Source organism: Arvicanthis niloticus, chromosome 27, assembly GCF_011762505.2.
Source record: "Arvicanthis niloticus isolate mArvNil1 chromosome 27, mArvNil1.pat.X, whole genome shotgun sequence".
Classification (NCBI taxonomy): domain Eukaryota; kingdom Metazoa; phylum Chordata; class Mammalia; order Rodentia; family Muridae; genus Arvicanthis; species Arvicanthis niloticus.
The window spans coordinates 3,649,092-3,662,273 of NC_133435.1; the positions used below are offsets into that span (position 1 = coordinate 3,649,092).

At 40.6% G+C, this 13,182-nt stretch overlaps 1 protein-coding gene across 5 annotated transcripts in view; it reads left to right on the plus strand.

Annotated features, from left to right (window-relative positions):
- The window catches only part of Deup1 (deuterosome assembly protein 1), a 71,117-nt gene that overhangs the window by 56,578 nt on the left and 1,357 nt on the right, over positions 1–13,182 (plus strand). For all 5 annotated transcript variants that reach the window (XM_076926002.1, XM_076926005.1, XM_076926001.1 and 2 more), the window contains one exon: positions 11,016–11,127. In XM_076926002.1, coding sequence (XP_076782117.1) covers positions 11,016–11,127 — 112 coding nt within the window. The remainder of the gene's footprint in view (positions 1–11,015; positions 11,128–13,182) is intronic.

Genomic DNA, 13,182 nt, shown 5'->3' on the forward strand with positions numbered 1-13,182 from the left:
GGTGACTCACAACCTCCTAGAACTGCAGTGCAAGGGATTTGACCTCCTCTGACCTCCACCAGCAGTTGCATACATTTGGAGCACATTAGCCCACACGAATGCACATACAAACACATGTAAAACTAGATCTTTCTAAAAGTGAATCCATGGTTTAAATTCTTATATCATGAACTGAGAAGAGATTAGTAATCGGAAGCATTAATCATTTAGATGGCTTCATGTCTACCTAATACATTGTTTAATAGGAAAACCCCACAAAATTAGCAAGTTTGTCATTAATTACTGCTTGCCAGGTCCCTTGTCAAGGGACAAATCTAGAAGCCAGAAATAAGTTATAAACACTCTATACTGAGGTATTAGCCAATAAGTAGCAGAACACAGCAGACCAAAGGTTCCAGGCCAGGAGACAGCGCAGGTCACAGAATGGGGAGCTTCTGGAGACTGTGAGAAAACTAAGGCTGGAAGGGGGTCAGTGACAATGGGTGGGTTCTCATCCCTGGCTACGACATCATCCCATAGACCAGGAGAAGGACCCAGAGAAGAGGCAGGGGCACATGTGAGAGGCCTTGCAAACTGCAGTCAGGACCACTATGAGGAATTCTGCCTCCCCTCCAAGCAGGTGAGCCTGCCCTACTTGGCCCGGAGCAGGGCTCGTGGGAAAGCTAATTGAACAGTTCAGCCTGTGAGTGGATATTAAAAGCCTTCTGCAGTAATTTTTAAGCCCACTTTCAAGTGAGACGTGCCACATTTTGTGCAAGGTGGTTTTATGAAGTATTTGAATAGCTATATTCTAGAAGAGCTTTCAGCTATAAAGATGATTTAAGCCAAAGCACTTTACTTCATAATGTAGTCTTTTCCTTCAATCTCAATATTTTTATTGATCTTATAATATTAAAAATATTCCTACATAAATCTTAGTAATTATTGCCACAAAGCCATCTCTACATCCACAACAAAATGGATAATTGGGATAATTATTTAGATAATTTAGAACAAATAATACTTTGTATAAAATTTCTGCACAGTTGAGATTACACATACATACACACATATACACACATACACACACATATACACATATACATAAACACACAAACATACACACATACACACATACACACATATACACACATACACACACATATGCACACATATGCACACCTACATATACATACAATGTTTCTCATATCACCTCTATAATTGTCTTGTTTTTCTACCCTGAAGTGTAGGCACTAGGCACAGGCCAGAGATTCTGAGAGTGCACTATGCAATTGTTACCCCTCAGTTTGAACTGTGAGATGTTTCATCTATTGTTCATAACATAAACCATGTTATTTCCGTTTAGTTTGCTGTTCTGTTTCCATGGTAATTATGATGTGGGATAATAAGGGAGAAAGATTTATTTCAAGATAAGTAAAACCGAGAAACACATTTTGTTTGTCTCTCTGAGCTGATCTGCCGTGGCCTAGCACGATGCTTCGTGCCACTTGTTATGTACAGCCTTGAAGTCTACGTAAGAAGCAAGTCTATGTGGACCGGACTTTGGCTGAGAACAGAAAACCACAGTGTGGGGGTTGCAGTTACTTCAAAGCACCTGTGGGAAACCCGAGCTTATCAGTAAGGATGAAGAAAGAGCTTTCACACGGATTTTTATGTTTTCGTGATCTTTGGTGATTTGATTAAATTTAAGCCCCACTTTCACGAAAGACATTTAGTCAAACAGGCTGGGTGGGGTGGTCTTTGGTCCGATTTTTTTTTTTTTGTTTTTTTGTTTTTTTGAGACAGGGTTTCTCTGTATAGCCCGGGCTGTCCTGGAACTCACTCTGTAGACCAGGCTGGCCTCGAACTCAGAAATCCGCCTGCCTCTGCCTCCCAAGTGCTGGAATTAAAGGCGTGCGCCACCACCGCCCGGCTTTTGGTCCGATTTTAAAGGATGTCATTTTGTTTCATTATTCACTTATCTGCCCCGTGTTTTTTACTTATATTTTTCCACCCAATATTTTAGCACAATGTGTTTTTCATCCTTATCATGGGTTTCAACTCCAGGAAAACTTGAGCTTGAATTCAAAGTTACCAGTTCCTAGCTAGCTAGTCTCACTTCTAAAGTAACTACTGTTTCCACGGTTGAGCATTTGGTATGGATAAACAATTGATGTTCCTGGAAGATCCCTCCTCACCCCCAGGCTGCCTTGGTTGCCTGTAGTTCTTTGTATAGAGTTGAGACACAATGCCCTTTCCCCATCCACTCTGGCACGCCCACTGTATCTTCATTGTTCTGTTCATATTTGGGCAGTTGTGTTAGGAAGACTATGGGTGTAATTTCCAACATTCCTAGGAGACAGTCTCACATCAGACACTATCCTCTGGCTCTCCCAGTCTTTCTGCTCTGTCTTCTGCAATGTGTTCTGAGCCTTAAATACACCAGCTGTACTGCACATGTATCCCCTGGGAATGGGCACCACGACTCTACATTTGATTAGGTATGATTTTCTGTAATGGCTTCTGACTGTTGCAAACAAAGTGTCCTTCCTGAAGAGTGAGGACTGTCAAATGTAGTTAGGGAGTATGCTGGTTAATAAAATTGTAAGTTCTCCTCCAAGATCCATGACTAGCCCTGGGGAGTTGGCTAGGTTTCTAGCACAGGCATGATTACCCTCTTGCTGAGTGGATTTTTTCCCCCCAAACACTTTGTTTATCAGTATTTGTATATACATACATACTTATACATGTATACATATATAGATACATATATGAACAATAATTAAATAAGATATATTTGAAAAGTATTGGGGGTTGGGAAGAGTGGGAGGAAGGAGAGAAAGAAAAAAATTATGTAAATACAATGCTCATATATGAAATTCTCAAAAAGGAATCCATTTTTTTAAAATGTTCAACAGATTAACTTGCATTTTACAATATGAAAATAAATATGACCTATAATTATGTTGAAGGACATTTTAACTCATTACAAACTTTGAAATTTAAAATGAAATCAATAAAAATTATTTTACCCAGCATACTAACAAAAAGCACAATAACATTTTATAATTCAAAGTATTTCTGAGAACAAGAAAATGGATTGTCAGAAGCTAAGTCAGCAGAGCCAGGGGGACACTGTGTGTTATTTCTTTTCTTTTCATTTCTTTTTTTTTTTTCTTTTTTTATTATTATCAAATCATAATTTTTACTTTTTAACACAGGGGTTATAAACACAAAAATGCAGGATGTGGGGAAGGGGATGACACAGGAGCATAGATGTTCAGGGGGAGTACAGATATTTTTCAGAACAGGGTATCAGCTGGGTGAAGGTTCAGGGGTCAGGTCACTATGACTCTGCCTATGATTCACTTGTCCTTATCTAATTTGGTACTATCCACCAAGGCTGCCTATTTACAAGGTCTATGACTACTCAGGCTGGTAGATTTCAACAAAAGCTGCCTGTTTACAATAGTTTATAGCCCTCTGTTTCAGTGTTTTTCCATAGAGACACAAGACTTTGTGTAAGTCAGGCCTGTTGCTGATTTTAGGCTTCTGGCTGATTTTAGGCCTTCAATGTATAAGCAGGGCTGCCCCTGACATCTCCTCCCTTCTCCAAATATAGAAGGGTTGTGGCGATTCTAATCTTGCCAAGGCGGGGATAGAGGCCTGACCTCCAGTAATTAAAGGGGACCTTGTAATGGCTCCAGCCCTCCTGTCGTTGTCCAGTGAGGTATGAAGGTCATACCCGTCCCGATGTCTTTTTCCTGGAGAGGGGATACTTTTGACATCAACCCCTATGCAGTCAGGCTTGTCCCTCAGGGAACCCAGAAACATATTTTTAACTTTTATTTATATTCCCTTGCAGTGCTTAGCCTTGCAGCCTAAGCAAGAATTCAGATCGCCAGACAGAGGGGGTTCTGGGTGGCCCCTCACTGCTTGGTCTAGGGGCAGAAGTCCCCTCTTTTAGGTTGGGTGGAGATGGGAATTGGGAGCACCTGGATAGAGTAACAACCTCATCTAGAGTCTTGTGGTCCTCCATAGCTAACTTATGATAATGTATCTGAATAGATTTTGCTATCAGATTATCTATCTGTTGTTTCACAAAGTTAGTCAGCCTATCTAAGGCCCAGGGACCAAAGGAAATAAGCAAAAATAACCTAATTAATGGTCCCAAGATGAAGGAAGTAGGGTTAACAATCATGGAGAGGTTGAAGACCAATTCTTGTACAAGCTCTCCTTTTTCTCTTTCTGTCTCTGTCTTTTCTCAAGACCTTCTCTTGCCTTTTTCATGCTCTCTTTAATCATCCCTGTTTTGTCTATGTAAAAGCAGCATTCTTCTTTAAGGGCTGTACACAGTCTAGAGCTGTACACAGTCTTTTCTATTGTAAAAGAGAAAATCAAGTCCAATAAAGTCCTTTGCAATTTGGGGAGATTGCATCAGACAGCGAAACGAGGGATTTCTTCAGATTAGTGTTATCAGTCTATAGCTGTTTGACGTCCTTGTCAAAGGCTCATTGGAGGTCTGAGTAGTATAAGTCCGGAAGCCAGCGTCAGGATTAGAACTCCTAACAGCAGACATCACCAGTGATTAATTTTTTATCTGGAAAAAAGAAGGGAATTTTCAGGGAAATTTCTCTTCCCTGGATGTCAATTGTTATTCATCTTATTTATAATTGGGCCTGGTTTTTGGGGGGTATCTATTTAGTTCATTAATCTTTTTGGTGGCCATTTAGCTGTGCCTTCTGTGGTATCAAATATGTATATCAATCCTCGGCCCCATGTAGGAACTGGGTCCTGGCCATTCCATTTAAGAGTAAAAGGGTCCTTCCATATAGTTGTGGCTTAGTTTTTATTGGCCTCAGCGATGCCAGAGGCAATCAGCAGCAGATTTGCCATGAGCTTTCAGTTTTAGAAAGTTAAGAGTAAACAAGGCATGCCCCTTCCATCCTCAGAGAGTCATGAAGACACTATTTAAAGAAACATAATTCTTTATTAATAATTTTTTAATCAAAGGACTATTATAAAACAGCCAACAATTAATCAATCTATATCAATCTATATAATATATAAATTAATGAGAGCTTCTTCTACTTTTTGTAAAATTACTCTTTTATCAATTACTTGTTGAGAGAAATTAGGATTTGCATCTCTCTTGAGAATATTAAATAGAGACATAAATTCTTTTGTGAAGTGCTTAAAATAAGATCTTAGCCAATAAGCATCTCCTGGAAACCTTTGAAAATCATTTGAAATAAGTAAACTATCTTTTTTTTTTTTCCCAGACCCATTATCTGGGTTTTTTTTTTTTTTTTTTTTTTTTTTTTTTTTTGGATATTTTACACATTTACCTTTCACTGTTATCTCCACTTCCTATCTCCTCCAAAACCCCTAATCCCATACCCCCTCTTCCAATATTTATGAGGGTGTGCTCCCACCATTCTCCCAATCCCACCTCCCTGCTCTTGAATTCCCCAACACTATGAATCCAATCTTTCGGGTAACGTGGCCCTCCACTTCCACTGTTGCCTAGCGAGGCCACCTTCAGTTATCATGAGTCCCTCCCTTTCTGTTCTCAGTCTGGAGGTTTAGACCCTGGGAGCTCTGGTTGAGTATTTTACTACTCCTTCTAAAAAAAATTAAAAAATAATAATGAAAAAAAAAACCCACTCACACTTTGGTCTTCCTTCCTCCTCTTGAGTTTCATGTGGTGTTTATGCATTGTGTCTTAGGTATTGTGAGCTTTTGGGCTAATATCCACTTATCAGTGATTGTATGTTCTTTTATGATTGGGTTACCTCACTCAGGATGATAGTCTCAAGCTCCATCCATTTGCCTAAGAATTTCATGAACTCATTGTTTTTAATAGCTGAGTAGCACTCCATTGTGTAAATATACCATATTTTCTGTATCCATTCCTCTGTTGAAGGACATCAGGGTTCTTTCCAACTTCTGGCTATTATAAATAAGGCTGCTATGAACATAGTAGAGCATGTGTCCTGGTTGTATGTTTAAACATCTTTTGGATATATGTCCAGGAGTAATATAGCTGGGTCCCCAGGTAACACTATGTTCAATTTTCTAAGGTACCTCCAGACTGCTTTCCATAGGGGTTGTACCAGCTTACAATCCCACCAACAATGGAGGAGTGTTCCTCTTTGTCCACATCCTCGCCAGCATCTGCTGTCACCTGTGTTTTCAATCTTAGCCATTCTGACTGGTGTGAGGTGGAATCTCAATATTGTTTTCATTTGCATTTCTCTGATGACTAGGAATGTTGAACACTTCTTTTGGCGCTTCTCAACCTTTCGAGATTCCTCAACTGAGAATTTGCTTATATAGTGAATTACATTGATGGACTTCCATATATTGAACCAACCCTGCATTCCTGGGATAAAGGGTACTTGACCATGATGGATGATTGTTTTGATGTATTCTTAGATTCGGTTTTTGAGAATTTTATTGAGTATTTTTGCATCAATATTCATTAGGGAAATTGGTCTGAAGTTCTCTTTCTTTGTTGGGTCTTTGTGTGGTTTAGGATGAGCATGATTGTGGCTTCATAGAATGAATTGGGCAGTGTTCCTTCTATTTCTACTTTGTGGAACAGTTTGAAAAGAATTGGTATTAGATCTTCCTTGAAGGTCTGATAGAATTCTGCAGTGAAACCATCTGGTCCCAGACTTTTTTTTGGTGACTAGATTTTTAATGACTGCTTCTAATTTCTTTCAGGATTATGGGACTGTTTAGATGGTTTATCTGCTCCTAATTTAACATTGGTAACTGGTATTTGTCTAGAAAATTGTCCATTTCATCTAGATTTTCCAATTTTGTTGAGTATAGGCTTTTGTAGTAGGATCTGATGATTTTTTGGATTTCCTCAGTTTGTTAGTATGTCCCCGTTTCAGTTCTGATTTTATTAATTTGAATACTGTCTCTCTGCCCTCTGATTAGTCTGGCTAAGGGTTTATCTATCTTGTTGATTTTCTCAAAGAACCAACTCCTAGTTTTATTGATTCTTTGTATAGTTTTTTTTGTTACTATTTAGTTGATTTCAGTCCTGACTTTAATTATTTCTTCCTGTCTACTCCTCATGGGTGTATTTGCTTCATTTTGTTCTAGAGCTTTCAGGTATGTTGTCAAACTGCTAGTGTATGCCCTCCCCAGTTTCTTTTTATAAGCACTTAGAGCTATGAGTTTTCCTCTTAGCACCACTCTCATTGTGTCCCATAGGTTTTGGTATAATGTGTCTTCATTTTCATTAAATTCTAAAAAGTTTTTAATTTCTTTCCTTATTTCTTCCCTGACCACATTATCATTGAGTAGAGTATCGTTCAATTTCCATGTGAGTGTGGGCTTTCCCTTGTCTTCCTGTTTGTGTCTCCAGCCCGTTAGCCTATGTCTTTTTATTGGGGAATTGAGTCCATTGATGTTAAGAGATATTAAGGAGAGGAGATTGTTGCTTCCTGTTATTTTTGTTAACAGTGGAGGTATTGTTTGTGTGATTATCTTCTTTTGCGTTTGTTGGAAAAGGCTTACTTTCATGCTCTTTCTGGGGTATAATTGCCCTCCTTATATTGGTGCTTTCCTGCTATTATTCTTTGTGGTGCTGGGTTTGTGGAAAGATATTATGTAAATTTGGTTTTGTCACGGAATATCTTGGTTTCTCCATCTATGGTAATTGAGAGTTTTGCTGGGTATAATATCCTGGGCTGGCATTTATGTTCTCTTAGGGTCTGCTTGACATCCGTCCAGGATCTTCTAGCTTTTATAGTCTCTGGTGAGAAGTCTGGTGTAATTTTGATAGGTCTGCCTTTATATGTTACTTGGCCTTTTTCCCTTGCTGCTTTTAAAATTCTTTCTTTGTTTTGTGCATTTTGTATTTTGATTATTATGTGACGGGAGGTATTTCTTTTCTGGTCTTGTTTATTTGGCGTTCTATAGGCTTCTTGTATGATTATGGGCATCTCATTCTTTAGGTTAGGGAAGTTTTCTTCTATAATTTTGTTGAAGATATTTATTGGCCCTTTAAGATGGGAATCCTCACTTTCTTCTATACCTATTATCCTTAAGTTCTGTCTTCTCATTGTGTTCTGAATTTCCTGGATGTTTTGTGTTAAGAACTTTTTGCATTTTGCATTTTCTTTGACAGTTGTGTTAATATTTTCTATGGTATCTTCTGCACCTGAGATTCTCTCTTCTATCTCTTGCATTCTGTTGGTGATGCTTGCATCTATGACTCCTGATTGCTTTCCCAGATTTTCTATATCCCTGGTAGTCTCCCTTTGTGATTTCTTAATTGTCTCTACTTCCATTTTTTATGTCCTGGATGTTTTTGTTCAATTCCTTCACCTGTTTAGTTGTGTTCTCTTGTACTTCTTTAAGGGATTTTTGTGTTTCCTCTTTAAGGACTTTCACCTGTTTATCTGTGTTCTCCTCAATTTCTATGAGGGTGTTATTTATGTCCTTCTTAAAGTTCTCTCTCATCGACATTAGAAGTGATTTTAGATCTGACTCTTGCTTTCCTGGTGATATGGGTAATTCAGGACTTTTTAATGTGGGAGAACTAGGTTCTGATGACGCCGAGTACTCTGGGTTGCTGGTGGTTGTATTCTTGCGCTTGCCTTTCCCCATCTGGATTTCCTTGGTGCTACCTGAGCTGTCTCTGACTGGAGCCTTGTCTTTCCTATTATCTTGGTTGTGTCAGAACTATTTGGGATGAGTGTTGCTGCTGGGGTTAGAGCTGAGGTCCAAGCTCTGCTCAGTATTCAGGCAGAAACAGGACAGAACCAGTGCTCTGGGACAGGAGTGAATTCCTGGGTCCCTGTGGGTCTTGGTTACTCCCTGTTTGGGTAGGGTATTGCTATCTCCTGACCTGAACTCTGAAGAGCCCTGCCACTCTGGGTTTTGTGAGGCTGGGTACAGAGCTGCCTCCTGGGATCTGCTCTATGTCGGGCCCAGATAGGAAGGAACAGGTACGCCCACGCAGGAGTGAATTCCTGGGTCCCAGTGGTCCCAGTTACTTTCTATTTGGTGTGAGTTTGCTGCCTCCTTACCTAAGATACTGCCCGGCTTAGAGCTCTTGAGAGCCAGCTTCCTCTGGGTTCTGTGAGATTGGGTGCAGAGCTATCTCCTGGGATCCGCTGAGCACTCAGGCCCAGACCAGAAGTTACCAGTGCTCCTGGCCAGGAGTGAATTCCTGGGTCCCTATGTGCCCCGTTACTCCCTGTTTGGGGTGAGTGTTGCTGATTCCTTACCTGAGATATTGCCCTGGTTAGAGCTCCTGGTAGCCCCGCTTTATCTGGGTTTGGTGAGGTTGGGTGCAGAGCTGCTGCTGGTGGTCCGCTCAGTGCTCAGGCCCAGACTGGAAGTTTGCTGAGTGGATCTTAAGTCCAATTAGAAAGTTGTTGGTTATCATCAAGGTATGTGTGACACTACTGCACACATAGGCTTATAGTGCCATTCGACTTGTTGGTGTGGCTCATAGGTGTCATAGCTGTGTAAAACTGTTGCTTGCTTCTCTACTTTGAAATCAAAAGTAACATTAGATAGACTGAGCAGTTTATATTTAGGAATATGTAAGGATATACATATACGCATGCAATAATTAATGAAAAAAGAGGCGGTGAATTTGAGAGAGAATAAGGAGTATATAAGAGGTTTGGGGAGAGAAAAGAGAAGAAGGAAATAATGTAGTTATGTTGTAATCTCAAAAGTAAAAAAAAAAAGTAAAAAAATTCATACAATTAAAATAAATGATTGAGGTGAGCCTGGTGACTCCCACACTCCGAGGGGTTGGGGTGTCAGGGGAGAAGGCAGAGACACTAGGACAAAAGGACTTCAAGGACACTTTGGGGAGACCCTATCTCAAATAACAGACACAAATAGATCTAGGGTGTAGCCTGTGCTAAGGAACCTTGCCAGCATTCTTTGCAAAAACCTGGACTCAATTCCCCAGTACCAGAAAGAAAAACGAAGCAAATGACTGGGTAACTAATTTAACTTTACATTTTGGTTTCTTCATCTGTGGTGATAGCCACTTGTGCTTTTTTGAAGACCAAAGGTGGCATCAAGATGGTACCTTATCCTTACTGGGTGCATAACCTGCAGCAGGCACCATGCTCTATGTGTTTTACATGCATGGACCCTCCACCTGTCCTGAGAATCCTTTTCATAATCGAGAGAGGGGCAGAGAGCTCAGATTAAGTGTGTGAGGAGTCTGGGAGGGTGCAAGTGGGAATCGGGGGTAAGTTAGTGAATCCAGAGGAGAGATAGTTAATACAGTGACACATTCCCCATCCACAAAGCATGGCTTGTTATGAACACCTATAAGCACAGCAGAGAACCTTAAACTATCTCCTTAGAACTGCCCTCGGCAGTGCTGGTCTGTCTTCTGAGGTTTCTGTCAAATGTGCCTCAGTTATTTAAATGGGCCGGATACCCAAAATCACCACACAGAATCAGGAAGGCTGAGGCTACCTAGCAACCATTGCCTCTTCATTCTACATTCTAAGTTTTTAAAGTGAATTTGAGATTATTCAGAAAGACCATTTATTTTCAAAGAAATAACCAGACAAACTCAATCATTTGATTGGTTCTCCCTGGTTGAACATCAGGGAAATCAAAACCTTTAGCTACAACAACAAGCATGGTTATTAGGTGGGTAGTTTGAATGAGAGTGGGTCCCATAGCCTTGTATACTGGAATACTTGGTCCTCAGTTGGTGTAACTGTTTGGAAAGGATTTGGAGGCGTGGCCTTGCTGGAGGAGGTGTGTCCCTGGGGGAGGGCTTTGAGGCTTCAATAGACTCATGCCATTTTTTCCCAGTTTGCTCTCTGATTTGTGGTTGTGGACAGGATGTGAGCTCTCAGCTGTTCTTTCACTCCACCATTGTGAATGCTAACCCTTTGAAACCATAAGCAAAATTAAATACTTTCTTTTCCAAGTTGTCTTGGTCATGGTGTTTTATAACAGCAATAGGGAAAAAAGGAAACTAAGATACTTAACAAGGACACTGGTATCCATTTCTTCTCTTTCAGAATTAGCCAAGACTGTGAGCTGAACAGAAGCCCAACACCCTTGTCACCTTTGCCATTTCAGACCAAAGAAATGGCAAGTCCGTTGGTTGGTGACAATGAAGTCCTCCCTCTGGTGAGTTCCTGGAAGCTGATTTTCCCTTTAAGGCTGGATTATTTAATCCTGAGTCTAATATAGAAAAAGACAGCTATGTTAAAATGTCACCTCTTTTTGTTTTGTTTGTTGCTGTTTTGAGGCAGGGTCTCATTATGTAGCCCTCTCACAACTCATGATGTAGACCAGGCCTATCTCAGTGATCCACTTGTCTTGTCTCTGCCTCCAGCATGCTGGGATTAGAGGTGTGCAGCACCATTTCTGAAATAAGACTACAGGTCATTTGACCACACCTGAGAGAACCTGATACCCCATCATGAATTAATGACCATGCCTTTTCGGTTTTTGTTTTTAGTTTCTTAGAAACAAGATTTTACTCTAGCCAAGGCTAGAATTCAGCATGTAGCACAGGCTGGCTTTGAACTTGAAACAGTCTTCCCAAGTCAGGTTCTCAAGTGTTAGGATAACAGGCATGAGCCAGCAAACCCAGATAAGTTTTATATATGACCATATGCCTGGCCATCCCAGAGAGCATCAAAATGAGTCCTAATTCCCTGAGGTGAGAGAGGTTAGGCAGGAATGCAGACCACTTCCAGTGCAGAGAAAACCCTCCCCTCTCCACAGTGTGAGGGATCCTGTGAGGACTAGAAGCCACAGGGAGACTGCTTTGTGTTATTGAGGGGTGGCACATCTCAGAAGGTACCTATGTAGCTCTCAGTTAGATACCCATCCTGCTGTTGGATTTATACATAATATCCTCTGTGGTTGCCAAGGACATAAGATGGGACGTGTAAAATCCATCGTCTGCCTGCTAGATGCTCTGTGTCATCCTGGGCTCAGCAGCAGGGGAGGGAGTAACCCGAAGAGCATGTAGGCTCTGCTGCAGGCAGCACAGCCTCACTCTGGTCTTAAACTTCGGCAACGCGACCTTCCCCCTGAGGCTTATGATTTTTCTGGAGATTTTTCTAGAACAGGATTTACCACTCACATCACCTCAGTGGCAGGATTTCTAACCTATCCTGAACCCTCTATGGACTCCCATTTGTTCAGCCTTCTGTGCTGACCAGTAATAACATCAGGTTGTTCTACCCAAGAACACAGAACTTCAGTGTATATTAACTTATACTTTACATGGATGGCCCTGCCTGCCCCACACAACCTAAAAACATGCCAAGCCCCTGGGTTTTGTGAGGTGCTTTATTTCACCCTGGGGAATATATATATATATATATATATATATATATATATATATATATATATTTTAAAGCCTTGGATTCATGGGCTTGACTAACCCGATGTTACTCCACAGAAATGGTCTTTTGAGTATCCAGATGGACAAGGTCCTTTGGAATTCGCTGTGAAACATAATTAGCCCAGGGTGGGAATGTGGTGTCAACAGTGTCTAACCTACATGATGGACAGCTGCTTCTGATCCTCTTTGCCCTGGACAGAGTGTGTTTTTCCTGTGTTTGCAGGGAAAACACAGTGAACTCAGTATGTTTGCAAACACTGCATGTTCCAGGCTTTTTCCTCAGATTCAGGTGGGGAGGCTGCACCCAGTGCAGAGGTACAGTTGGCATTCAACACTTGGATAAGGCTTCCGGACTCTGCCATCACCTGCTGTGTCTTTTATGTATTGATGAACTAACCTTCTAACCAGGTTCACTTCCATAAAGCTTCGTTCTTCCTAATAAACAAAAGTAAAGAATAATAAAGGCAGCCTGGTGCGTTGCTACATACTGGAAACCAGCTAGCACTCTTATGGTTAAAAATAGGATGATCAGGAATTCAAAGTCATCCTCAACTACATGGCAATCCTGGGCTACATGAAACACTGTCTCAAAAATTGGTGAAGAGAAAGAACAGATAAAAGAACTGGAAAAATTAAAATATAATTTTTAAAATAATTTTCTATTTTTAAAATAAAATTAACAGGTTTTTTTTATTCCATAACATTTTTCCTCTTGTTTAAATATGCACTAGACAACATCACAAGCTGTGAGATGCTTCCCACACCTCTCAGCCAGGTACACTGGGCATCACTCAGACTTCTTCCTCTAAGCCTGACTTGTGAGC